Here is a 26,292-nt window from a genome sequence, read left to right on the forward strand (position 1 = left end):
CGGGCCGGGCGGGATCCCAGCGCCGCCCCCCTCCCCCCCGCGCCGGCCCCAGAGCCGCTCGAAGCCGCCGCGCCATATAAGGCGGCCTCGGGGAGCCCGGCCCGCGAGGCCGCGCTATATAAGGGCCGGTTTGCTTTATAAAGCCGGGCTGGTGGGGAGGGGGGCGGCAGGGCCGGGGCCAGGTGAGGGGCCGCCCCCTCCCACCTCCTCCTCCCCCAGGAGAAGGGGCAGCGCTGTACCCCAGAGTCTTGGAAGCCTGTCTGGGCTGGGGCGGAGGGTTCTGGAGAAACGGAGGGGGCAGGGTGGGGAAGGGGGAAGAGGGCGAGAGAGACGTAGACAGAGATTCTGGGAGCCTGAGACTTGAGAGGGACGGATGGGGAGGGTGAGCCAGGAGCCAGATAAGACCGAGACAGGGATGGAGAGGCCGAGAGAGGAGACAGACGAGCCCCACCCCCACCAGAGGCAGTGAACCTGGAGTCGGAGACCAAAGCCACTGGCGAGGCAGAGATGGGCGCGCCAGGAGCCCCACCCCCAGCCAGACACAGAGAGATGGGGACAGGAAGACAGCGCCAAGGAAAGACAGAGCTGCAGAGAGACAGAGGGCACGGGGTCGGGAAGAGTGAGAGAAATACAGCCATGCATGCATGGGGCCAGGAGTCAGACAAAAACAAGCCTTTCCCAGGGGATGAGCCCCTGGAGAGACACTGAGGCAGACAGACATGCAAGGCAGAACAGCCCCTGCAAGGCAGCATTCAGAGCCACCTCCTTAGGGCCCCTCCTCCGCTGCCTGGGGCGACCAGGCTTCCAGCAGGGGGTTGGGGGGCAGGGCCAGGGGAAGCTAAGCCCCAAGTTTGGCCTGGAGGGGGAACCAAGAGACCAGGCACCGCCCGCCAGCTCTGAGTACCCCACTCTCCACCCCCCTTGTCTGCATTCTCTGGTGCCAAACCTCAGAATGTCCGGAATGGCCCCCTGGGCAGGTGCCACCTCAGCCCTGGCCCTCGGCCCACTTCAGCCCCCCCATGGATGCTGAGGCAGAATTGCCTTAGTTGGGAAGGGATGGGGAAGATCAGGCCTAGGGAACCTCAGGTTGGGTCCGGGGAGCTAATTCTGCTCCCCACTGCGTCCTTACCACCTCCTCCATGTCCCCCTCCCCCAGCTAGCCCAGAAGTATGACCACCAGCGGGAGCAGGAGCTTCGAGAGTGGATCGAAGGGGTGACAGGGCGCCGCATTGGGAACAACTTCATGGATGGCCTCAAAGATGGCATCATTCTTTGCGAGTGAGTGGAGCAGACTCTGCCTTGGGCTGCCCCTGACCTGGGCATCCATCCCTCCCCCTCAACCCCTCAAACAACTATGAGCTCAGAGCGGGGTTGGGCACTTTACAGCTGAGACCTTGAAAGAGTGGCGGTAAAGAATCATTGTGCCCATTTAACAGGAAAGAAAACTGAGGCTCAGTTAAGTAAAACACATCGCCCAGAGTCCCATGCTGTTCCAACAGAAATGACCAGAATCTAGGCTTAACCACCACGCAGACGGGGCAGGCCCATTTATGGCCTCCAGAGTTCCAAGAAAGAGAGGTTCCAAGAAAGAGTTCCAAGCATATTGTGTTCAAGGAACAGCTAAAAGGCAACAGGCAACAATGGCTGTTCGTCACTGGCTTGGTGACATGAGAGTTATGCCATGGTAATTTAAGTAGGCCCTGCTTTTCTACTCTTCTCAGAATTTAAATCACCAAGAGGAATGAAAATCCACGCAGGTCCCAAGGCCTGGTTCTAGATTCTATGGTGATACTAACGTGGGGTAGGGCCCTGAGCCCAGTGGGGTCCTTTCTGTATCTCTGAGTCTCACCCAGTGCAGGGTGACCGTGATGGCCAAAGAGTGACCTTGGGAAGCTTCCCAAAGGTGCAGGCTTACCAAGGTCTAGGTGCTGGAAAGGTGGTGGGGGTGGGGGGGTCTTGTTCTATATATCCAGTGGGAATAAGGAATAGGGGGACATCTTGGTGTCCCAGCTCAGACAGGGTTGCTTGGGCATTGAAGAGCGCAGAGCCACTCACCCATGCAGTCATTCACGTGCCTGGAGTTTATGGAGCACCTGCTGCGTTCCAGGTCTAGGCACTGGGGATACTGAACAACCGACTTACTCCGAGCTCACACAGAGCTTGAGTCCTAGTGGGGGAGATTCATCAAATAATCCATGAAATAATCCCGTACTTGCCAGTGGTGGGAAGTGCCATGGAGAAGAGAAGCAGGGAAGGATGGTGGGGCGGGGGGAGTGTTGCTGCTTTGTACAGAATGGTCTGGGAGGTCTTTCAGAAGAGGTAGCATTTGAGCAGATTCTTGGATGAAGTGAGTGAGGGAGCTGGGAGGGCATCTGAGGAAAGAGTGGGCCAGGTGGGGGATGGGTGGCGGGGAGGAGAGGGACAGTGGTGCAAAGGCCCTGAGGTGGGAGCAAGCCTAGTGAGTTCAAGGAATGGCCAGGAGAGGGGAAGTGGAGGGAGTTAGCTGGGGGCCAGATGATACAGGGCCTTTTAGTCATGCTAAGTATTAGGATCTTTATTCCGAAGGGAAGCCATGGTACAGTTTTGAGGGGGGTAGTAGCTGGAATTACTTTGAAAAGGCCATTCTAGCTACTGAGGGTCTGCAGGGCACAAGGTGGAAGCTGGGTGCCACAGGAGACCCCTGCAAGAGCCCAGGAGAGAGACGCGGGCAGCTCAGAGCAGGGTGGGGGTGTCAAGGAGCCGTGGGCTTCTGAATGCCTTCCGAAGGCAGAGCCAACGGACATGCTGAGGGGTTGGGTATGGGATGGGAGAAAGGGGTAGGAGAGTCACGAGCAAATCGGAGGGCCCTGCCTGAGCACCTGGAAGGGTATGTTTCCTGAGCCTGGGAGGATGGAGGGAGTTGAGTTGGGAGAAGTGGGTGTCAGGAGTCTGGGGTGGGTACACTTGCTTCGAGATGCCATGTAGGGCGCTGGATTGGGGAGTGAGAGGCCTGGCTGCAGGGAAATAGTGGAGAGTTGTTGGTGTGTCGGTGGCATGTAAAGGCGAGAGAGACTGGAGGAGATCAAGGGGGTGAGTGTGGCCAGAGAAGGGAAGTGGGAGGCCTGAGCTGCGGGCTCTCCACAGTGCAGGCGCCCCCTAAAGGCCAAGGAGACGGAAACGTGGCGGCCAGGGAAGCGGGGGCGCAGCAGGAGAGACTCCCGCATAGCGGGGGTGGGGGGGGTGAGGGGGCTTTCTGCTAGAGACCCAAGCCCAGACCCGAGCCCAGCACCCACGAGGTTAGTTTGCCATCTCTGCCTGGGTGTGCAGGGCGGATCAGCGGGGCTGCGGCTGAGCTGGCTGTAGCAGGAACCGGCAAAACCACCCACTGGCTGTCATCCAGACCCCTTTTCCCACCGGGTTGGGCATGGGTGCGGGGGGGGGGGGGGGGGTGTGTGGCTCGCCTTTCTCACTCCCCACCCCTGATCCCTTGTAGGTTCATCAACAAGCTCCAGCCAGGCTCCGTGAAGAAGGTCAATGAGTCAACCCAGAATTGGCACCAGGTGAGCCTAGGCTCTGTTTTAACTCTTTCAACCCCTGGTGCACAGCCCCTCACACCCCCACCCCACTCCCCCTCCACTGACCGCTGCCCGCTCCCCTCCAGCTGGAAAACATCGGCAACTTCATCAAGGCCATCACCAAGTATGGGGTGAAGCCCCACGACATTTTTGAGGCCAACGACCTGTTTGAGAACACCAACCACACCCAGGTGCAGTCCACCCTCCTGGCCCTGGCCAGCATGGTGAGTGCGGCTGAAGGGTGGGTAAGGGGCCGGGGCGCTGGGAGGTGGCTTTGCAGGGTCTGGGCGGTGAGTGGGGCCGCTTGTGCCCCCGAGCCCTGTGTGAGTGGGAGGGCGAGAGCAGGTGCCAGGAGGGGACGATGTGGCCCAGAGGCTCCCTTGTCAGCCCCTGCTCCCTTGGCCCTCCCCAGGCCAAGACGAAAGGGAATAAGGTGAATGTTGGTGTGAAGTATGCAGAGAAGCAGGAACGGAAATTTGAGCCAGAGAAGCTAAGAGAAGGGCGGAACATCATCGGGCTGCAGGTACTGGCCCTTCCTCACCTGAGTCTTGCTGCTGAGCTGAGCGGGGAGGTCGCAGAGGCCAGGAGGGCACCCAGGTCTCTGTGGGCTTTGGGGCACAGGATATCTGGCTTTAGCTCACATGTATGGCGGGCACTGTGCTTGCCATTTTCGGCACCCTAACTCACTCCTCCAGCAGCCCTATAGAGTGGGTGCTGTGATCATGACACCCTTTATGCAGATGAGGAAACGGGGGGCCAGAGAAGCTAGCTCACTTGCCAGGACTGCCCAGGTGATAAGCGGACGGGCTGGGGCTCGAACCCTGGAAGTCAGACCCTGGTGCTCTGAGCCACTGACAGGTCATGGAGCATGCCTTCTCTGGGCCTCAGTTTCCGGTCCAGAGCCTGAGAGCGGAGCAGTGGCTCATTAGAGGGCCACACAAGCGTCCACTGACATGTTACGTCTTGTGGCCAGGGGTGAGGCTCTGCGACCCTTGGGATGATTCTCCTTCTGGCTTCCTAGATGGGCACCAACAAGTTTGCCAGCCAGCAGGGCATGACGGCCTATGGCACCCGGCGTCACCTCTACGACCCCAAGCTGGGCACAGACCAGCCGTTGGACCAGGCCACCATCAGCCTGCAAATGGGCACCAACAAGGGAGCCAGCCAGGTGTGTGGGGGTTCGTGGGGTGGGCTGGTGGGGCCCCTCCCTCCGCCGTTCCCAGAGTCTGACTGCTCTGGCCTCTGCAGGCCGGCATGACTGCACCCGGGACCAAGCGACAGATCTTCGAGCCAGGGCTGGGCATGGAGCACTGTGACACGCTCAACGTCAGCCTGCAGATGGGCAGCAACAAGGGGGCCTCGCAGCGGGGCATGACGGTGTACGGGCTGCCGCGCCAGGTCTACGACCCCAAGTACTGCCTGACGCCTGACTACCCGGAGCTGGGCGAGCCCGCCCACAACCACCACGCACACAACTACTACAACTCTGCCTAGGGCCCTGGGCCCCCCACCCCGCCTTCCCCCCCAGGGAGGCTGGCTGCTGCTCTTGGCAGGGCTGAGCTGGCCCCGCCGACCCCCTCCCCCTGCATGGCGTCCTCCAGCCCCCTGGCACCTGCCTACAGGGTTAACACTGGGGGTTCAGACTGGGGAGCCTGTGGTGGGGGAGGGGGCCCTCCNATTCCCGCAGTGGGAGCAAACTGCATGCCCAGAGACCCAGCGGACACACGCAGTTTGGTTTGCAGCGACTGGCATACGTGGATGTGACAGCGGCGTTTGTTAACGCGAGCACTTTCTTTTTCTATTTCACTGGAGCACAATAAATGGCTATAAAATCATCGTCTCAGGGCTGCTCTGTCCCGGAGCCTGCGTGGCTCTGGCACATGTGCCAACAGCCGTGCTCGTAGACGCTCCGTCTCCCATGTACACGTTGGCGCAGGCACACACACACACACACTGTGAGATACACACATGGAGCGCGCAGCCACTCAGCTGGACCCAGGACAGGCAGGCACTCACACATAAAATCCACACACATACACTCCCCTTTGACAGATACACACATGCGATTCGCCCTCCCACTCAAGACACATCAACACACAGCCTTGCCCATATACACGATACCCACCCACGTGCTCAGCGCTCACCTGCCTCTCTGGGAAGCCTGGGGTGCTGGTGGAAAAGAGCCCGAGTCCTGGAACAGGCTAGATGGGGTGTGAACCACAGTTCCATTTCCCACTAGCTGGGTGGCCTGGGGCAGCTCACCTGCTCTCCCTAGGCCTGTCTTCCCATCAGGAAGAGGAGGACAGAGAGCCTCCTGGGGATGTGGGGAAGCTGACATGAAACCGGGCCTCCGGACAGGGGATGACACCGGGCGCTGACCGATAAGAATGGACAAGCCAAGTCTTGGAGGCCCTGCAGGCAGCTGGGCCCCTTCCGCCCTGGAGTGGACTGTGGGCGGGTGGGAGGTGACAAGGCAGTGAAGGAGGATGGGCAGGTTGGGGGCCCAGAGCAATGGCCATTTAAAGACTGGCGCGGGGCGCCTGGGTGGCACAGCGGTTGGGCGTCTGTCTTGAGCTCAGGGCGTGATCCCGGCATTATGGGATCGAGCCCCACATCAGGCTCCTCTGCTGGAAGCCTGCTTCTTCCTCTCCCACTCCCCCTGCTTGTGTTCCCTCTCTCGCTGGCTGTCTCTATCTCTGTCAAATAAATAAATAAAATCTTTAAAAAAAAAAAAAAAGACTGGCGCGGAGCCCATGAGTAGCCGACTGCCCGGCGCGGCTGCCCTGTGAGCTTGGCTCACGCTCTGCCCTCTTCTTAAGGGCTGATTCCGGAGTCTGGCCTGCCAGCCCAGGGCCCTAGGAATGTGTGGCCAGCCTCAACCTCCCCACACTTCAGAGGGGACCTTGTCGTCCCAGTGATGTGAGCCCCAGCCATCCTGCCTGGAGACCACCAGTCAGAGTTCCAAGGAGGGGATGTAGCCAGGCCCGGGGCGGGGAGAGGGGGCGGTGGCAGCGGCAGGGGTTAGAGAACAGTGTTCTCTCCTTCCTTCCCCAGAGCAGGGGATGAAGCTGGAACGTGGGGACTTGCAGAGACAGACACCAGGAGACCCGCGTGCACAGACGCACACAGCCCCTGGGGCCTCGTAAAAGGGATTCCAGGCGCTCTTGGCCTGGCTAGTGCAGGTCCTGCTCCCCCAGGGCCGGCATGGGGAAGCTATGCTGAGGATCCATGCCTGGCCCAGGGCCCTGCCTCCTCAGGAAAACAGCACCATATTAGCACTTGGCCTGTGTGACTGGGATGGGCGGGCCCTGGAAGCCAGAGGAATGAGCCCCCTTTCTGCTGGACCCCTGAGGGCACCCCCCACCCAGGCGCCTGTCCGAGGCTCTGCCCATGCCCACTGGCTTCTGCCTGGGCCCGGACACCTTACCTGGGACTTTGGAGGGGGAGGTGGGAACACAGGGAGGGGCATGCCAGGGGCAGGGTAGGCCTGGGGGGGGTCACATGCCAGACCCAGCGGCTGGTCCTAGTGGCCCAGACTTCCAGCCAGCTCAGCATCTCCCTCCCTCGGCTGCTCACACCCCTTACTGGCCTGGGTGAGTCCCAGTCACTCAAACCCAGGCACCATGCTAGGCCCCGCCAGCCTCAGCATGGCCCCAGAAGGTTCCATCATCCTTCCTGCTATATGAAGGAGGAATGCAAAGCACAGGTCACCTGGTGCCAGGCTCGAGACCAGGTGCAGGTGCTGCTCGGCCCCAGGCTGCCAGAACGTCCGTCGGAGGGCACTGTGCAATGCACAGGTGTTCATCATCAGCCAGGTTCAGGGGCATTTTTTCCAAAACCACCAAGCAATTCACTCAATGCCGACACGACCTAGAGACAGCATCAGATCCCACAGGATAAGGGCTCAGTCTCATGAGACTGTCCCTCCACTTTCAGGCTCATTGCCAAGTCCAGGTGGTCACCTGTGCTTCTGATAGATCAGGAATAGATCGGGGATTCCCGAGATCACCTCCTCAGATTTGATTAACTTACTAGAGCGGCTCACAGAACTCAGAAAAAATCGTATTTTATTAGATTACCGGTTTATTAGAAAAGAATATAAATCAGGAACAGCCAGATGGAAGAGGTGCCCCAGGCCAAAATGTGGGGATGGGGTGTGGGGCTCCCATGCCCTCTCCAAGTGCCCTACTCTCCCAGCAGCTCCACGGGCTCACCAATCCTGAGCTCATCAAATCTTGTTGAAGTTTTTATACAGCTTAACGTGTAGCCCCCCGCTTCTCTTCCTCAGAGGTTGTGGGTGTTACCGAGGGTCCCACTCAGCGATCACTCTGTCTTTTTGGTGACCAGCATCAACTCAGGTGATCAGAAGGGGCGCCTTCGAGTGACAAAAGACACTATCATTCAGGAAACTGCAAGGGTTTGAGGAACTCTGTGCCCGGAACTAGGGACAAAGGCCACTATTCATGGTATCACACATGTGCGTCTGGCCCCACCTCCAGCCTTTAGTGACCCCTCATGACCCCTGGGAAAAGGTCCCTTTCACGGACCCTTCCTCTTCTACAGTGCTCTCACTTCCTCCCAAGGAAGCCATGAGCTGTTCCCTCAGCCTGGACCCTGGACTCATAGGAAGACAGACCCTGGTCTATGAAGCCAGGCCTCCTGGGTTCAAGGCCCCGCTCTGCAGCCCTCTGGATGTGGGACCCCGGGCCAGTGACTTCCCATCTCTGGACCACTTTGTCACCTGTGAGCCTGGGGCACCCGCCTCCCAGTGGGGTAAGGCCGGCAAGCCTGAGAGCAGCTTCTGGCACAGGGTGGGCCTGGAGTGTTACTTCCGTTGGGCTCCCCCCAGGAAGCCTTCTCTGGTCACCCCAACCCATCCCACCCCAGGCTTCACTGGCCCCATTTTGTTGTGCCCGTAAATGCCTGGCCAGACGTCTGTGGGTTCGCCCATGTTCCTTGGGCCCAGCACGACCCTGGTTTTACCCTGAATGCCTGCTGCGTGGACAAAATGGACAGTTTGGACTAACCAAACCCCATTTCCAACGGCCCGCTAGGCCACCTCCCCATGCCTCCATCTCCTCCTCACCCCCACTGAGCCCCTGGGCCTGACCCGGAACCCAGGAAATCACAGAGAGGCAGGAGTTTGCACTGGCTGCTTTATTTAAGGGCTTGGGGCTGACAGCTATCCCTGACCCAGCCCCTCCTTCTCTACAAAAGCAACTAAACATGAAAAGGGGCTGTCCCACCACGGCCTGGCCAAGGAGGCTATGACACTGTGGCTCTGAATCTCAGGCCGCAGGCCTTGGAAGGCAGGGAAGGAGGGAGGGCAGTCCGGTTCAAAAGGGCAAGGTGCTGGTGAGGAGGCTGAGGAGGCTGGAGGGTCCCGAGGCAGCCTCTGCTGGCCTTGTCCTTGCCCAGAATGTCAGGACACAGGCTCCGAGGAGGAGTGAGCAAGTTAAAGGCTTTCAGAGACAAGTGAAGCACTTCAGGCCCCCTCGGGGCGGGGGGGGGAACAACAACCCCACCTCACCTCCAGTCCGTGTCCACAAGCACACTGCCACGGCCACGCTCGCAGCCACACACACTCACACTCACACCCACTCCATACACACAGAGGGCTGTGAAGGCCCTGGACCCACACCCTGGACCCTGGAATGTCTCTGGACTGGCAGCCAGTGGGGCAGGTCCACTGCAGATGGCACTGCCAAGGGAGTGGGTCCTCTGCATTGCTACTGATTGGCCGCCTCGCAGGCATCTATCCAATCGCTGTACACGTCCACTGGTTCTGACAGATCTGGGCCGCTGAAGTCAAGGGCAACTGGTGGCATTGGACCCCTTCCCTGTGCACACCTCTCACTGGTGTCATCCGGGTCCCCACCCTGCACCCTACGTAAGCCGGCAGGTGGCACCTCTTCCCCTGGGGAGTCATAGCCCTGCACCGGGGCATACAGCAGGGCCAGAGGAGCAGACTGGAGTCCAGTCCCCCTGCTCCTGGCCAGGTGCCCTAGGGCAGCACACCCGGCACAGGGGAACTCTGACTGCCCCCAACCCTCCCCACCCACCCCACCTTCCAGAAAAAGCCTGTTTTCCCAAGGATACATGTGATGGGCGTCTGGAATTCCTCTAGGCACACAGTACAGGAGATGACGCCGGTGTTGCGGGCACGATCCCTGGAACAGCAGGAGGTGGAGGGACTGGTGAGTAAAGGAGCCTGTGTCTCTGGGTGACGATCCCCCTAACTGCGAAGGCCTGGGGCAGAAAGGAGGATGGTGGGAGCAGGGAAGCTGCTTCCTGACTTTGGGAAGAAAGAGGAGGCCCCATCCCTCACTCACATTTTTACGTCACAAGACTTCTCGTGGTTGCAGAAGGGGCAGGTGAACTGGGTCTCTAGGGTGCCGGTCATCTTCTTTTTGGGGGGTGGCTTCCGTTTTGACTTTCTGCGCCCCATGTCTGTAGGAGGGCAAACCTGGGGGGGGGCAAAAGTCAGCAACTCAGGGGACCCACAGAGCCCTCTAACTTGATGCTCTAGGAAGCAGACTGGGAAGAAGGCCTGGCTGGCACGTGAGGCTCCGCCTCTGAGGGTTGAGGCTCCCAGTCCCCAGGCAGGCGGACAATCCAGGCACACTCTGGGCAGGGTGGATGGGAGCAGGCTCTGGAATCAGGTGGCCTGAGTTCTAATCATGGTCCCCCACTTACTGAGTGACCCCAGGCTGGTGACTTAAACTGTCTGCGCCTCCGTTTCCTGTCGGTAAAATAGAGATGAAGCTGCTATTTCAGAGGGGTCCCGTGGGGCACCCACGACACGCGGTAAGTAAAGCACCGGGCACAAGACCTGGCCCGTCCATCGTCGGCACCCACAAAGGACACCACTGTTCCTGGTGAGGATGACACAAGAGACTCCAACAGACCAGCTGCACAGGGCTGGGCGGGACCTAAGTGCTCAGAAGCCTGTGATTTTAGGAGCAACAGCTCCTGTTCTCAAAGGGACATGCAAGTGGCACCCAGGAGGAATGACACTCGAGGCAGCTGACAGATCCTCCGACGAACCTCTGGATAAAGGGCTGCCGGGCAAAGAAGAGGGGACGGGCATCTCGGGTAGAGACACGCCACGCACCAAGACTGAGGACAGTGTCTGGGGGCCCCCGGCAGCCTTTGGGGGCCACACAGGCAGGGGTGAGGGGCAGGCTAAGGAGGGAGCAGAGGCAGGTGGGAGGTGTTTGCATGGCTACTGGGGGCGGTGGGGAGAGAAAGGATAAAATCACTGCCTTTCTAAGGCATCGAGGAGAACAGGTCAGCGGTCTGGATGCAGATGAAGTCAGAACCAGGATATGCAGGGATGGCAGTGGCTGAGAGACTAAGACAAATCGGTGGAGTGAGTGTGGTTAGAGGAGGGGTCCAGGATGACTCCTAAGGCGGTGGGGGATGGAGAGGGTGGGTGGGGGGTGGGGGAGACGGTGGCATCATTCTCTGATGTCTAGTGCATAGGAAGAACACGATGTGGGGGAAACGATGGGGTCAAATATCAGAGGGACAGGTGTCTTGGAAGCAAGGGTGACCACTGAGCACATCTCCCAAGCCAGGGCTCCACGATCATCAGACCTGGGAGTGCCTTCCCAAGGCGCTCTCCTCTCTCGCTGCTCCCCCTCTCCCCCACCTGTGTGGCTTTAGCACCGTTCCACCCTGAACCACAATGCACACTGGAATTTCACTCGTATTTAGCAATCGCTTTCTACATACCACCCTCATTCTTAGCTTAGGGTGTTCCCAGTTCTCTGAGTAAAGAGAATTAGTCCATGGAGAATGTCCACGAGCCCCCAGGACACCCTTCCCTCCTTTGCTATGAAAGAATGTCCATGCTCCCCTTAAAAACAATTTGTTACCTTGTGTCCTGGATCCCAACATCAGATTCTCTCTTGCCACTAGATCATTAACAAACACAGTTATTAAATACAACCTTAAAAACAACCACCTCGTGGGGCGCCTGAGTGGCTCAGTGGGTCAAGCGTCTAACTCTTGATTTCAGCTCAGGTTATGATCTCAGGGTCATGGGATCGAGTCCTGAGTAGGACTCTGAGCTCAGCACAGAGTCTGCTTGGGATTCTTTCTCTCTCTCCGTCTGCCACTCACACCACTCGCAAGCTGGGGCTCTCTTTCTAAACAAAAACACAACCACCTCTTCATTCTGTGGGCTTTTCTCGTAGAGCTGTCTGCACTCACTGTCTTCATTCATTTCCTCCCATTCTCCCTCTACCTCCCCACCATTCTGCTCACCCCCCTCTCAGGGCACTGGACACACTCGTCCCTCCTCCTACCCATGCGGCTCTCAGGACCCTGCACTCTGCTCCAGCCTCACTGGTGGCTCCTTTCAGTTTCTGCTGCTCCCCCCAGCCCCAGCCCTGACGTGTCTAATGGTACATGAGCCCGCAAGCTCAATCTTTGGGCTCCATTCATTTGCACTCACCCCCATGGAGATCTAGCCCAGCCTTAGGGCTTCCTCTATAGTGATGCCTCTCGATTCACCATCCTCAGTGTCTCCTCTCAACTGCAGACTGGCTCGTCTAACTGCCTCGGATACACCTTCACCTGATGCTAACACACGTTTAAACATAACCCATCCAAAACCAGGCAGCCGACACCTCAACAGGCTCTTCCGGTCTTCCCCATCTCAGCAGATAGCAAATCCATCTATCCCAAAACCTTGGGACTCTCCCTCCATTCCTTTCTTTCCTTCTCACACCCCTTATCTGATCCTGTTCCTGCTGCCCTACCTCTAACAGACATCCAGAATCTGTCCACTTCTTGCCAAGACCATGGTCTGAGTCCGGAGTCCTAGTCATGCTCACATAGCCTCCTCATTGGTCTCCCTGCATCTCCTTCCCTGGCCACCTCCCTCCAAATATAAATTCTATGGTGGCAGGGATTTCTGTCTTTTCTTTGTATCCCCAGAGCCTAGAATGCTGGTGGCCCAGAGCTGGCATTCACCAAAAGTGTACTTAATGAATGAATGAACCAATGCCAGGCCCTTCACTAGCCACAGCAATGCTGCAATCAAGGCCAGCAAAGTGTCTGCCCTCGTGGAACCTCTATTCTACTAGAAGAGAAATCCTCAACAACGTAATAAAAGAGATAATTTCAATTATCAGTAAGTGCTAGGAGATTAATCAGTCAGGGCTAAGTGAATACTTTCGGAATGGAGCTACTTCAGCTAAGAGTGGGGGTGGGAAGGGCCCTCTGGGTAAAAGTCATTTAAGCGGAGGCCTGAATGATGAGAGAAAGCAACGACGCAAAATAGTCCAAGCTGACGGAACAGCAACTGCGAAGGCTCTGAGGCAGAAGCAGCTTTTTTTCCCCCCAGAAAGAGAAAGACTGGTACAGGTGAAGCTCAGTGAGCAATGGGGAGAAAGGGTACAAGATGGGGCAGCAGACGAAAGCAGCCAGACCCCAAAGGTGTGGCCAGTTCTACAGTCTATGTTCTCACCTGCACGGGGCAGTGTTTTGTTTTCCCAAAGCCTGGCCCCGGGTACCACCTGTAACAGAATCCCCTGGGGGGAGGGGATGCTCAAAAAATGCAGATTTTTGAAGCTCATCTCAGATCTGCCTCCAGTGGAACGGGGCGGGAGGCACGATTTGCCCACTGCTGAATCCCCAGCACTGGTAGTGCCTGGTATGCATTAAGCGCTCAATAACTACTTGTTGAATGAATACATCTCTTGAATCAGAAAGTACGCATGGGCCCCAGAATCTCATTTTACCCGGCGTCTGCAGCACCCCAACTCCACGGCGGAAAAGGGGTCTGGCCTGCATACAAAGCTTCAGGGGCTTCAGCCTGCCCTGTGGCGACCTAAGTCCAAGCGCGCCAAGGGGATCGGTCCCCAACCCTGCCGTGACTCACGAAGCGGCGGGTGAGCGGTCCTTCCAAGCTCACCGAGGTTTCGGCGACGCCTCCCGCCGGCCGCCCGTGGGACCCAGGCCACCGAGCAGCCGCGCTTAGGCGGCTGGGGTCCGGCGGAGTCAAGCTCCCCAACAGGCCACCCCCCAAACCCGGGGTCCTCGACGCCTCCTCCTGGACCCTGTGAGCGTCCCTAAGTAGAAGATCGCCCAGTTACGCCAAACCCCAACGCCCGCAGGTGCGAACCGTCACCTACACTCTTTTCCCCTCGTTGCGTCGGCCTCGTTCACCCGGGAGACAGTAGCTTCCGTCTCCCGCCGGAAGCGGAAACCCCTCTCCTCTTCTCACCCGCGGCCAGGGCCGCCCCGCGAGCAGGCCCCGCCTCCTCCAGTGCACACGCGTACTCGCGTACCCGGCCTGGCGGCGGGGTCACAGTGCGCCTGCGCGAGGGCTTCCGCACTTTGGTCTGTGGTAGTGCGCGCCGTCGCTTCTGAAGAGTTCGCGGGGGTGGCGCTAACTGCGGTTCGGGAGCGGTGGCGGGTGGGCCGTACCAGCTTTGGAAAGTCAGACTTGCCCTTGGCCGCAGTATCTTCACTTGCCTTTTCTCCCAGTTCAAGCCCCAGCCCCTCGCAGCCCACCTGGATCTCCCCAACTGCGGACACATTCAAGCATCTCAGTGCTAAGGAATCGCAAATACCAGTATGGCTGAATTGGTGCTGGGGGAGCTTGTCGGACTCTCTTCTCAAACTTTAATAAGAGCCTGCGGATCTTCTTAAAATTCAGGTCTGATTCATTACGTCAGGTGTGCGGTCTAAAAGTCTGCATTTCCAACTAGCTCCCCGATGACGTCCATGCTCCTGGTCCGCGGACCACACTGAGTGCTGAAGTTGCAACAGAAAACGTTGACTAGGCATACGCGGACCAGATCACGTGGAGTCTTGTGGGCCAAGTTAGGGACTGTTTTGGAGCTGGAGGAGATAGGAATAAGGCTTTACGAATCCCGCAATTTAGAGAAGAGGCTGGACATAAAGGATCAATTACTGCACTCCTCAGTGCAGCAGAGGAGAACGTGTGGATCTCAGAGCAAAGGATGGTGGAGGGGGCTGCCAAACTAGTCCGGGAGGTTGGGGAAAGCTTCTCTGGGAGGCTGACGCTCAGGTTGAAATCGAAGGCTGAGCAGGAGTTACACAGAAATAGTCCCTGCAGAACTGATGGAGTGAAGGAGAGAAAGGGATCAAAGGTGACTCCCACTGTCTGGAGCTCCTGGGTGCTGCCTCTCAGGGAGATGATTTGGAGGAGAAATCAAACGTTGTGTCCTAGCCAAGATTTTTGAGACGAGCAAAGAGAGGTATGGGACAGGTCATCGAAAGTGGAGTCTGGAGCTCAGGTGAAAGCTCTGGATGTGATTTTGAGAGTCATTCACCTAGGGAGGTTATCTGAAGCCTTGGAGCCAGAGGAGGTCACTTGGTTTCAGGGTGAGGGGCAAAGTATAGCAGAAGAAGAGGGCTAAGAAGGAGACCAGGGCACCCCATCGTTAGATGTTAGGAGGAGGAGTCAGCAAGAGATAGGGAGGAGAAAGAGGTGGGTGTTCTTTCCCAGAAGCCTCCAGAAGAAATTTCAAGACAGGAAAAGAGGTCAGCTATGCCACATGTGGTTGAGAGTTTGACTAAGATGAGGAAAGAGGATCGACTCTGTTGACTCTGCAAGTGTTTGGTCACGGGTGACCTTGGTAAGAGCTGTTTTCGTTAGGGTGTTCAGGAAAATAATTTGGATTGCGATTATTTTCAGTTAAGCTATCTTCAAGGTATCCCCTAGGGGGCAGTGTTACCCTTGGAACTGACGAGCGGACCCGTTTTCAGTGCTGATACAAACTTGTACACGCACAGGATGGAATCATACTATATGTTACCTTGCAACTAGGTATTTACACTGAATAGTCAAAACACATACAAGTAGCTTTTGTTTTTAGTAGCTACACAATTCATACTGCAACTCGGCCATAGTATATATGGACAATCCCATATTTACTCATGATTGCTGGGTTTCTTGGTTTCTTTTCTTTCTCATTCTATTTTCTTTCTATTTCTCTCTTTCTCACTTTCTCCTACCTTCCTTCATACCCAGCTTTGTTGAGATATAAGTGAAAGACAATAAATTGCATGTAAAGTATGAAATTTCATGTTTCGACATGTGTACACCCATGAAACCATCACCACAATTAAGATAGTGAAAGCATCCATCACTCCCAAAAAGTTTCTTTTTTTTTTTTTAAAGATCTTATTTATTTTGGGGTGCCTGGGTGGCTCAGTCGTTGGGTGTCTGCCTTTGGCTCAGGTCATGATCCCAGTGTTCTGGGATCAAGCCCTGGCATCACCCAGGGCTTCCTTGCTCCGCGGGAAGCCTGCTTCTCCCTCTCCCACTCCCCCTGCTTGTGTTTCCTCTCTCGCTGCCTCTCTCTCTGTCAAATAAATAGATAAAATCTTTTTTTAAAATAAAGATTTTATCTATTTATTTGAGAGAGAGACAGATAGAGCATGAGCAGGGGGGAGGGGCAGAGAGAGAGAGAGCAAGAGGGAGAAGACTTCCCACTGAGCAGGCAGCCCAATGTGGGGCTCCATCCGAGGAGCCTGAGTTCATGACCTGCAGCCTGAGATCGTGACCTAAGGCGAAGGCAGACGCTTAACCGACTGAGCCACTCAGGAGCCCCAGCCCCCAGAAAAGTTTCTTCATGTTTCATTGTAGTCAGCCCCTGCCCCAGCCCCCAGCCCCTGGCACTAACCGATCTGTTTTCAGTTCCTATAGCTTCGTATTTTTCAGAGAGTCCGATGAACAGAATCATACATCATGTATAGTCTTGAGTTTAGCTTCTTTTGTTCAGCCTGCTCGGTTTGAGACTTGTCCACGTTGTGTCTATCAGTAGTTTACTTCATGTATCGCGTATTCCCTTGTGTGGACGGACCAGTTTGTTTATCCTTCTTGCACCTGTTGATGGACATGTAGGTTGTTTCCAGTTTCCACAAATAGAGCTACTCTGAACCGTCTCATTCAGATCTTTGTGTGGGTGTTCATTTTCACCTCCTATTGTACTTTATTTCTATGCTAAAATATGTGAGCCCTCTGGGTTTTAATTTTTGTCTGTGGTCTGAAGCAGGGCTCAGGCTCTGTCTTCTGGGAAAATTGACAAGGCAAATAACACCTTTCCGTGAAGTTACAGCGCCGCCTTCCACCTGCATCACGTTCTCATGTGCTCTTGAATTTGTTTCTGGATTGCCTCTGGATGTTTTCTCTGAGCTCGTGTCATGTTGTTTTGATGACAGTGCATTTCGTAAGGCAGGTCTCTCACCTTCTTATACGTGATTCTTGGCCTGCGAGGTTGTTGCCGGTGTGGCCTGACCTCCCCGACAAGCTACTGGCCGCGAGAGAGTGTTACTGCCTGTCCCAGCACCTGGTGTGAGGAGGTGGGGGGATGATAATATCCATGACGGTTGGATCCCTAGAGGTTGCTTGGGGAGAGTAGAGAGGAGATGAGAGCCTGTGAGTGGCCTTGAGGAGCTCTGCCATCTTGTTCTTGGATGTTTAGAAGGCATCTTTCTAACAGTGGCTGCGTGCTAGCTGGTGTCGTCCCCTGAACTGGATGGAAACCTTTCTAGGGCGAGTGTCCGCCCTGCCTTATTCTTTTTGGCTCTCCTTGGGTCTGCAGCTGCCTGGCACAAGGCTCGATGCTTGGCAGCAGTACTCCATCGTTGTGGAGAAGAGGGCCTGGGTGACAATGCCGCTCCCTGCCCCTCATTCCCTGTGTCAGCTCGGATGTGTCACTTCTCCTTTCCACGTGCTAGGCCCTGTGAACAGGGACATTGGGCTAATTCCACGCTCTGGGCCCTGTGAACAGGGACATTGGGCTGACTTCTGATTCAGATCCCTGCCTGCCCGGAGCCTCTGAGTCAGTGGGAAGAGGCCGGGTAGCTGTGAACCGCCTTAACTGTTGTGGTTAAGATTAAGGGTCTGCCACTTCCTGGACATGACCTTGGGTGCATCACTTAGTCTGTTGAGCTTCTCGAACGTCCTCAGAGAAGCAAGGATGATTTTGGCCCTTGCCTCAAGGGTCAGGAGTAGAAGTGATGGTGTTTTTTGGCATAGAGCTTGGCTGGTAGTAATGCCAGGCAGATAAACATCAGCTGGAAGGAATTCAGGGCTGGCGTTTTGGTGAGAGAGCTTTGCTGGATGTGCACAGGAACCTGGGCGTCTGTAACAAGTGCAGCAATATCAGCTTCTATGACGTAGCAAATGGAAGGCGCCCCTTCCACCCTGTTCCTCTCCCTGGAAGTAACTCAGTTGCATTTTGTCCAAGTTGTTATTTATTTATTTATTTGATTTATTTATTTGACAGAGAGACAGCCAGCAAGAGAGGGAACACAAGCAGGGGGAGTGGGAGAGGAAGAAGCAGGCTTCCAGCAGAGGAGCCTGATGTGGGGCTCGACCCCAGGACTCTGGGATCAGGCCCTGAGTCGTAGGCAGACGCTTAACGACTGAGCCACCCAGGGGCCCCTCCAAGTTGTTATTTCATTTCACTCAGTGGGGCCGACAGTTGGAGCCACACAAGTGGGTCCCCGCCCTGAGGCAGCTGAAGTGACAGTTGAGGGCGGGCCAGCAGAGCAGTTTCTGCGACCTGCCTCTCCCTGGAAGGCTCAGGCAGTGTGTGGGTGGGTGTTACTCAGCTCGCCCGCCGAGGGGAACTGGGCTTCTCTGCAGCTTTTGACTCGGGATGAATACTCTGCTTTCAGCATTTATTGTAAGAAATGGGCCCTGACATAATTCTGCTTCTGGAAGGCTTCTGATGTATCTACTTGCACAGATGTACAAAAGCACATGGCTCCAGCTGTTTTTTTTTTTTAACGTTTTATTTATTTATTCGGGACAGAGAGATTGAGGGAACAAGTGGGAGGAGGGGCAGAGGAAGAAGCAGACGTGGGAACTCGAACCCACGACCCTGGGATCGTGATCTGAGCTGAAGGCAGACACTCACCCAACTGAGCCACCCAGGCTCCCTGAAGCTGTATTGGAAAGAGGGAAGGATTGGAAAAGATTTCAACAGGCCCCAGCCAGGATCCAGGGCCATAAAGAAGGGCAGTCCTACTTGTGGGAACGTATCCCATTTACCCTACAAATGTATCTGTACACGTAGGAAATGAATGCGTAGAGGAGCTCCCTGCAGCGATGTTTGAGGACAGCAAAAGGATTGGAAGCAATTCAGACAACCCTGGGTAAATGGCTGGTTAGTTAGATAGACAGTGGGATCAGGCGGGATCTCTGTAGCTGTAGAAAGGCTCAGAAACTCCCCTGATCTGATGGGCGGATCTCCAGGTATAACAGGCAGCAACAGCCAAGTGCAAAGTGAAGCTTTGGGGCTGTGGTTTCGAAATGCTTGTATCTTGATTGTGGTGGTGGGTTTGTGGCTGTGTGTGCCTGTGTCAAAACTCAATGAACGGCACCCTTTAAATGTGTCAATGACACGTCCACACAGTTGGTTTGAAAACAACAAATAAGCAAGGTGCAGGTCCATGGGAGAGGGGAGAAAACAAGTTCATGTATGCTCTTATTTGAAAAGAGAAACCCTGGAAGGAAACAAGGCATTTATAAAAAGTTCCTTCCTTCCAGGAGAGGGGGACAGAAGAACAGGGAGGGAAGGAGGTATTTCATTTTCTATAAACCTTAGATTTTCGATCCATATGACTGTGTTACCAATTCCATATATGGAGTTGAACAAAAAGGAATGTTCTGTTGTGGACAGTCGCGTTGTGGTTAGCAGAAAGAGGATGTGCTGAACTGTGTGGTGTGTATCCTGCTGTTTTGTGTAAGAAAAGGTGGGCGGTATTTTTATTATGATGGAGGGCCCTGCTGGATCGTGGCAGGAAGGAAAATGAGAAATTGTGGCGGGTGCCCCTGGGGAGCTGGGCGTGCAGGAGGAAGGTGTGCTTGGTGTGGTAACCCTTCTTTCTGTTTGGTCTTTCCTTAAAATCGCATCCATACCTGAGGCCAGCTGGGAGATGGAGGCCCAGAGCGGGGAGTGGGAGAGCCCCGACCCCATGGGACCCAGGTGATGGGACATGCCGTCGAGGGGAGGAAAGAGATGCTTAGCTCACACGTTCAGCCTCTGCAACTATGCTTTTATTGAATATTCGGCAGTGACAGAAAGATGCTTGATTCAGGAGAAGGCTTTCCCTCCCTGCCCCCAGTGCCCGGAATTCGGGTTGGACAAGCCTGGCTACGGGGCACAGCGCTCCGGCTGGTACACGTGTCCATGTGTCTTTCACATACATGGGCATCCTCATCACAAGGGCCACCTGGGACCCCAGCTCCTCATCTGTGGTTCTCCCTCTGCTCTGCTGCGGCCCGGCAGACCCGTGAGAAAGCCTGCCCATGGGCACGGGTCCCAGCAGGGCCCAGCCACCCCCTGGCAGGGCAGCCCCTCTGCCTCAGGCCTTAGAGTGGTGCACTCGTGGGCGCTCGGGCCTGGCTCGCCTTGGCAGTCTGGTCTTGAAGAGGGACTTGCCCGAGGCTTCGATGTAAGTGACGCTCATCTCTTTGGGGCTGATCTCCACGTAGGCAAAGCCACCCAGCGAGTCCTCGGCCCCGTAGTGGAAGCGCAGGTAGCCATTGGGGACCTTGCGCTGATGCTTTTTCGAAGGGTCCATGAAGTTTCCGGCCCCGCTCAGCACGTAGCCCACGCCATTCTCATCCTGAAGGTACTGTGCGTGGAGGGCGCCGGGTCAGTGGGGGGCTCCGCCCCTCCGTGAGGTTGACCCCCGGCTTTGTGCCCACCTGTCTGGAGTCCAGGGTCAGGTCTGTCCCTGACCCCAGAATCACCTTGGGCAAGGACCAGAAGTCCTCTGGGCCTGAGTTTCCTTCCCTGTAGCAATGTACCAATCCTACTTCACGGCCCAAGAACTGAGTAAGCAGTTGGCCACTGGTGGCTAGTGTGCTGACTTTTAGGAAACTGGGCTGTTTTCCTGGTTAGACGGCATACAGCTTGAGGGACACTCCCCCAAGCAGCAGAAGGATCCCAGTGTGTCGCTGGACTGGGGACCCCCTTCCCTACCTCACCCGCACACCCCTCACCTGCAGGTTGTGGTCATGGCCACACAGGTAGGCAGTGACCTTGTACGTGGCCAGCAGTGGCATCAGCTGCTTGACCAGGCAGTGGGTGGGCCCGTGCTCGGCGATGGACCACACGGGGTAGTGGCCGGCCACCAGCACATAGTCCTCCTTGGCCGCCGCCAGCTGCTTCTTGAGCCAGGCCAGCTGCGTGCGGGCCAGCGCCGGATTACGGGGCCTCTCGGGCTGCTGGCTGAGGAAGTCATCAGAGTTGCCACACAGTGTCACCGTGTCCAGCATGAAGATGGCCACAGACACGTTGGACCGCGGGACTTTGAAGCGCAGACGGTAGTAAGGGCTGGGGAAGTTCCTGCAGGGGAGAGAGAGGCAGTGGGGACATGTCTGGAGTCGATAAGCCCCAGGTTCGGCTCAGGCCAGGGGGCCTCTCTGTCCACGTGGGTGAGGCGTGGCGGGGGGGGGGTGGGGCAGGCTCACCAACGCTGAGAGATCCTGGAGTAGGCTATCTGTGCCGAGACGTTCCCCAAGTGGTCGTGGTTGCCAGCCAGCACGTACCAGGGCACGTTGTGGAGGGAGGAGGCAGAGAACACATCCTCGAAGGTCTCCTGCGGGACACAGAAGGGACACCCCCCAAAAAACCCCAGGGTCAAGCAGCTACCCTGACGCTTCCATCAAGTTGTGCTGGGGCCAAGGGAGACACGGAGTGCTCTAGGTACCCACAACTGTCAGCTGCCCTCTGCCCTCTCCAGAGTCCAAAGGTCGAGGGGCTTTTCCACATGCGTCCCCCACCCCACTCCAGTGGCACACACCCGAAACCTCTTGTCGTTGGCATCCTGCACGCCAGTGAAGTAGAAATTGTCCCCCAGGGACAGGATGAAGTCTGCGCCGAGGATCTGCACGGTCCTGGCGATCTCCTTGGCATTGGCCATTTCCCGGGCAGTGTAGAACGGGGCATTGGGGACTCCTCCCCAGTCACCCACAGCCACGAAGCGCAGGACGGGGTTGGCTCCGTCGGCCAGGGGGAGCACCAGCAAGGCTTGCACGATGAGCAGCACAGTCTGTGTGTCCATCTGGGAGGGGAGAGACAAGCCTGGGGCTGAGGCATGGGCAGCGGGCCCCTGAGACCCCTGCTCTGAGAGAGGGGGAGACAGCTCCCTGCAGGGCTGGCCCCGGGGGAAGCCCTGGGTGGGGCCCTGGTTCCCAGGACTTCAGGGCAAGAGCCGGCTGTCGGCTGGGAGGGTCAGAGGGTAGGCGGGGTTCAGGGGCAGGGAAGGGTGGCTGTGCAGGCCTGTTCTGGCCACCCTCATCCCACACCCCGCACTCACCCTTGGGGGAGGCACAAGCCAGTCAACCGGGGGCTCAGAGAGGCAGGGGAGCTCCTGGGCAGAACTGGTGGTCACCGAGCCTTTATTCCCTGGGGCGGAAATGGATCATTAGTGAGGATGATGCAGTTTCTCCGAAGACTGTTCCAGAAGCCCTCCCCTTGGGTCATGTGAGCTTTGGAGTTCCCCAGTGCTGGACACGGGATTTGGCTGGGGGGTCTGGCCCCCAAGTGAGTGCAGCCTCCGTGTGTGCCCACATGAGCTTGCTTGTGTCATGGGTCTGAGGCACCCCGTTATCTGTGTGTGGTGTCCGAGGCTGTATCTGTGTGCCCCAGCCAGACACATCTTGTGTGTCCATAAGCTCCCGGGACGTGTTTGTCTGCCTGTGTCTGGGTGTGTCTGCGCTGTTTCCTGTGTGTAGCCAAGCGTGCCAGCCTGGGTCACATGTCTGCTGTGTGCCTGGGAGTCCTTTGTCCCTGTAGCTGTGCACACGGAGCCTTGCAAGGCCCGCGTGGCATGTCAGTGACATTTGCCTGGGTTCTAAAGTGGGACTGTGTGGGATATTGATTTGTGTCCCTGCGTTGTGGCCTGAGTCGTGTTGTGGGTCTGTGTTGTGTCTCACGTGAGTTGTGGGTCTGTGTTGTGTCTCACGTGAGTTGTGTGTTTGACAACATCCGGGTTTGAGTCCCAGGGTCACCTCCCTCCCCCAAACACCAGGGTCTCCCTTTTCCAGGAAGTCCTGCCCACACCTTCCCCTCCTCCCCACCCCCCACTCCCACAGGAGGAACCCAGGCGGGGGCAGCTGGTGACATACCACGTGACCACTGATTTTTGACCCTCTCACATCGTCAGCAGCTGCCTGCGGGCCTCCCAGTGCCAGCTGCCCCTGAGAATAGGCAGGTGGGCGCTGGGGCAGTGGGGCCCCCACCGGTGCCCTGTCTGACCTGCCCCTCACCTCCCTGCCTTCCTCCTCCCGTGACTCTCCCCTGCACACTCACGACGGGCCGATGCGGGGGGGGGGGGGGCCCTCTTTCAACGCGGAGGTCACCGGCTCAGCGAGGTAAGGTGACCTGCCCCGGGTCACCCAGCAGAGGCCGGCTGTTTGTGCCTCCCGCCCCCCGCAGCCCGGACAAACAGGAAGTGGGTCACCCGGGCAGGTGGAGCCCCCTCCCTCCCGGGGGCCTCGGCGGCGTTCACACCCGCCAGGCGGATCTCACCTACCGTCGGGCGGGGCCGGCGGCGTCGTGGGGGGCCCGGTGGCAGGGGTGCGGGGCGCTCGCGGTGGCGGGCGGCTCGGCTTGGAGGAGGCCACGGCCTTCCCGACCGGTCCGGGACCGGACCAGGTGATCCCCAGCGGGGAGGGCGGGGAGGGCGGGCGCCTCGGCCTCCGGGGCCCCGGCCGCCGCGCCCCTGAATCCGGCTGGGCCGCCGAGCGCCGCCACGCCTCCTCCGGGGCGCAGGCGGCACATCTGTAAAATGGGGTTCAGCACCCCAGGGGGGCGGCCCAGGCCCGCCGATTGGGCTGCAGCTCAGGCCAGCGACGGGGCTCAGAGACCGGAGTTCCTCGCTCTGCCCCCACGCAGGCTGAATCTCCCCCTTCCTTCACACCTGGGGCGCCCACAGCTCGCAATGGCTGGGTAGGGCCTCACCCTGGGCCGGGCCTCTAGTGAGGAAGTATGTCGTCTTCAACCTCAGCTTCCTGGTCTGTAAAATGGGTGTGAGGGCAGAGAAGTCAAATCTTCCCTAGAAAGAATAACAAGTAAGTGTAAGTGGAAATGCCCCTCCCGGAGCTGAAACTCAACCCTTCCTGCTTCCTTTTGAGTCTGGACTGGACTTGAAGGAGTTAGTGACTTTCATCCAAAGAATAAAGTATAGGAAAGCAAAAGACAGCAACCTTCCAGGGGAGACACCTGACAGACATTGCCTTAACCAAACGGTCCAGGCGAACATCCCTGGGGATAAGTCTCGCTGACATCATGTCATGAGAAGGGCACCTTGCCTCTGTGGGTTTCTTCCCGGGAACCCATAACCACAAGCTGAGGGTGAGAAAAATAACACTCAGGAAACACTCAAATTGAGTAATATTCTACACGATACCTGACCCATACTCTGCAAAAATGTCCCAGTCATGAAGAAGAAAAGTTTGAGGAGTTGCCACAGATTGCAGGAGACCCAGGAGACTTGAGGACAAAATGAAAAATGAAATGTGGGATCCTGGGCCAGAAAAGGGGCAATTGTGGAAAAACTGGTGACGTCCAAATAAAGCCTGAATGATCGTGGCGGGCCCTGCAGCATCTTTTGCCACTTTTCTGGAAGTCTAAAATTATTCTAAAATTAAAAAAAAAAGTTTACTTTGCAAAAGGGGAATGATCCAAGAAACCTAAAATTTTATTCAACACGTATTGAGCACCCACTGTATGCCCAGTACCAGCTGACCCAGCAGTGAACAAGACAGACAGGAAAAGCTGCTCTGTTGGGGCAGGGAAATTTATACTCTGGCTATTAATTACTTTCCTTTCTTTGGGGATGGGGTGGGGCTTTCTCTCTCCATTTTATATTTTATGTACTGTTTGGATTTTGGCTTGGAAAGTCTTGTTAGTTATTTTGCCAGACTTCCTCTTAACATATCTATATGTTAAAATGTAAACCCAGGAAAAAAAGACCCCATTTCAGATTCAGGGCAACAGGTGTTTTCTGGGGAGACAGGAGCTAGGGACAAAGGGGGATGGGAAGGGGGCTTCTACTTTCTCCTTATCTGAAGAAATATCTGAAGCATTTAGTACTAAGTGTTAACATTCGCTTCTTTATGTGGATGGTGCCAGGGTGTTTTAGGGATTATCTTCTCCACTTTCTGTGTTTTTTTAATTTTAATATTTACTTATTTATTTTAAAGATTTTATTTATTTATTTGACAGAGAGAGACAGCCAGCCAGCGAGAGAGGGAACACAAGCAGGGGGAGTGGGAGAGGAAGAAGCAGGCTCCGAGCGGAGAAGCCTGATGTGGGGCTCGATCCCAGATCGCTGGGATCACGCCCTGAGCCGAAGGCAGACGCTTAATGACTGCGCCACGCAGGCGCCCCTNAGAGATAGAAGCAGGCTCCGAGCGGAGAAGCCTGATGTAGGACTAGATCCCAGATCGCTGGGATCACGCCCTGAGCCGAAGGCAGACGCTTAATGACTGCGCCACGCAGGCGCCCCTGTGTTTTTTTATTTATTTTTTTTGAGATCTCACAAGATTATATTTATTATCTTTTTGTAGTACATGGTCTTCATAAAAAAGTTAGAAAATACTGAAAAACAGAAAGAAAACCATTACACTTGCCTGTCATACCCCTGCCTGGAGAGTCACTATCCATTACTTTTTTTCCTGTCGATTATTCTATGCCTACATTTGTCTTCAGGAAAGTAGATACCAGTGAAACATACCATTTTATAGCTTTTTCAAGTGTTAACATTTTCTGTGTTTTTTTTTTAAATGAAAAAGTGCAGGAATGCATGGGTAGCTCAGTTGGTTAAGTGTCCAACTCTTGGTTTCAGGCAGGTCATGATCTCAGGGTTGTGAGATCGACCCCATGTCAGGCTCTGCTTGAGATTCTCTCTCCTTCTCCCTCTGCCCCCCACCAATAAATAAATAAATCTTTAAAAAAAATGAGAAAGTCCAAAAGCATGGGCACATGATTAAAAGAAACCAGACTTTGTGCTGAGCATATGGATTCCTGGTTTTATCTCTCTTGGTCACCGCCTGGGTNATTCCTGGTTTTATCTCTCTTGGTCACCGCCTGGGTTCTGAATAAGCTCTTATCCTTGCATTTGCCCAGTGGAGCCCTGTTCTACCCATTTTCTGTGGAGGTGGACCAGGTGGATCAGGATTTGGCTCACTCTTGCCTTGCTTCCCAACACCAACGTCAATCCTATGGTTGAGTTCCTTCTTTGGCTTCTGGAGGCCCTGCCCTCCCCACTTCCCCTCTCCCCTTGCAGTCACACTCCTGCAGCCTCTCACCCTTCCTGGAATAGAGCCTCACTCTGACCTCAAGGCCTTGGCTCTTGCCATTTCACTTGCCTAAAAGGCCCTTCCTTCCCTAGAGACTCCAAAAACGCACCCCACCCCCACCTGTGTGCCTCTCACCCTCCTCACCCTCTGTAGCCCTTATCACTGCCTGACAAACCACACATGTGCTTATCTCGCTTTCTGTCTGTCTCCCCAGCAGAATGAGCTCTTAGGTGACACGGACTCTCTTGGTCTGGTTCACTGCTGCTTTCTTTGGCATCTGGAATCTGGAGCACAGAAAGGTCATTGCTGAGGAATTTGGGGGGAATGATGGAATGAAGGAACGCCCTCAGGACACACACACTCTTCCCTCCAGTCTGAGTGTCCACCCTCCCCCATCTCTCCTGGCTTCATCCCTCGAGTGAGTTC

General features: G+C 56.1%; 3 protein-coding genes and 1 long non-coding RNA gene across 8 annotated transcripts in view; 2 read left to right on the forward strand and 2 right to left on the reverse strand.

The window, feature by feature from the left end:
* CNN1 (calponin 1) overlaps positions 1 to 5,184 on the forward strand; it is a 6,313-nt gene extending 1,129 nt beyond the window's left edge. The window contains exons 2-7 of one of the 2 annotated variants that reach the window (XM_002930829.4): positions 1,157 to 1,278; positions 3,473 to 3,539; positions 3,641 to 3,778; positions 3,967 to 4,077; positions 4,576 to 4,722; positions 4,803 to 5,181. In XM_002930829.4, coding sequence (XP_002930875.2) covers positions 1,157 to 1,278; positions 3,473 to 3,539; positions 3,641 to 3,778; positions 3,967 to 4,077; positions 4,576 to 4,722; positions 4,803 to 5,048 — 831 coding nt within the window. In that variant the 3' untranslated portion in view covers positions 5,049 to 5,181. Of the gene's footprint in view, positions 1 to 1,156; positions 1,279 to 3,472; positions 3,540 to 3,640; positions 3,779 to 3,966; positions 4,078 to 4,575; positions 4,723 to 4,802 lie in introns of both variants that reach the window. The other variant, XM_034657822.1, reaches the window with a different exon arrangement.
* A 3,508-nt stretch (positions 5,185 to 8,692) lies between these two features.
* On the reverse strand, positions 8,693 to 13,848 carry ELOF1 (elongation factor 1 homolog). 2 transcript variants are annotated; one of them, XM_002930830.4, is made up of 4 exons: positions 13,700 to 13,848; positions 9,887 to 10,020; positions 9,654 to 9,724; positions 8,693 to 9,348 (listed from the first exon to the last, which is right to left on the reverse strand). In XM_002930830.4, exons 2-4 carry the CDS (start codon positions 10,000 to 10,002, stop codon positions 9,284 to 9,286), a joined length of 252 nt encoding a protein of 83 aa, XP_002930876.1. In that variant the 5' UTR covers positions 10,003 to 10,020; positions 13,700 to 13,848; the 3' UTR covers positions 8,693 to 9,283. The 2 variants fall into 2 exon arrangements, with proteins under 2 accessions (XP_002930876.1, XP_034513714.1); XM_034657823.1 differs by lacking the exon at positions 13,700 to 13,848 and adding an exon at positions 13,307 to 13,420.
* Positions 13,849 to 19,586: 5,738 nt separating this feature from the next.
* Positions 19,587 to 23,542, reverse strand: ACP5 (acid phosphatase 5, tartrate resistant). 3 transcript variants are annotated; one of them, XM_034657826.1, is made up of 7 exons: positions 23,097 to 23,542; positions 22,690 to 22,761; positions 21,879 to 21,967; positions 21,363 to 21,623; positions 21,031 to 21,158; positions 20,560 to 20,905; positions 19,587 to 20,189 (listed from the first exon to the last, which is right to left on the reverse strand). In XM_034657826.1, the coding sequence occupies exons 4-7, from the start codon at positions 21,621 to 21,623 to the stop codon at positions 19,917 to 19,919; spliced, it is 1,008 nt and encodes a 335-aa protein (XP_034513717.1). In that variant the 5' UTR covers positions 21,879 to 21,967; positions 22,690 to 22,761; positions 23,097 to 23,542; the 3' UTR covers positions 19,587 to 19,916. The 3 variants fall into 3 exon arrangements, with proteins under 3 accessions (XP_034513717.1, XP_034513716.1, XP_034513718.1); XM_034657825.1 differs by lacking the exon at positions 22,690 to 22,761; XM_034657827.1 differs by lacking the exon at positions 22,690 to 22,761 and having other exon boundaries at positions 23,093 to 23,542.
* The window catches only part of LOC117801855, a 30,477-nt gene continuing 26,158 nt past the window's right edge, over positions 21,974 to 26,292 (forward strand). The window contains exon 1 of the long non-coding RNA XR_004624612.1: positions 21,974 to 22,935. This is a non-coding gene — a long non-coding RNA (uncharacterized LOC117801855). The remainder of the gene's footprint in view (positions 22,936 to 26,292) is intronic.

This window comes from Ailuropoda melanoleuca, chromosome 4 (genome assembly GCF_002007445.2).
Source record: "Ailuropoda melanoleuca isolate Jingjing chromosome 4, ASM200744v2, whole genome shotgun sequence".
NCBI lineage: Eukaryota > Metazoa > Chordata > Mammalia > Carnivora > Ursidae > Ailuropoda > Ailuropoda melanoleuca.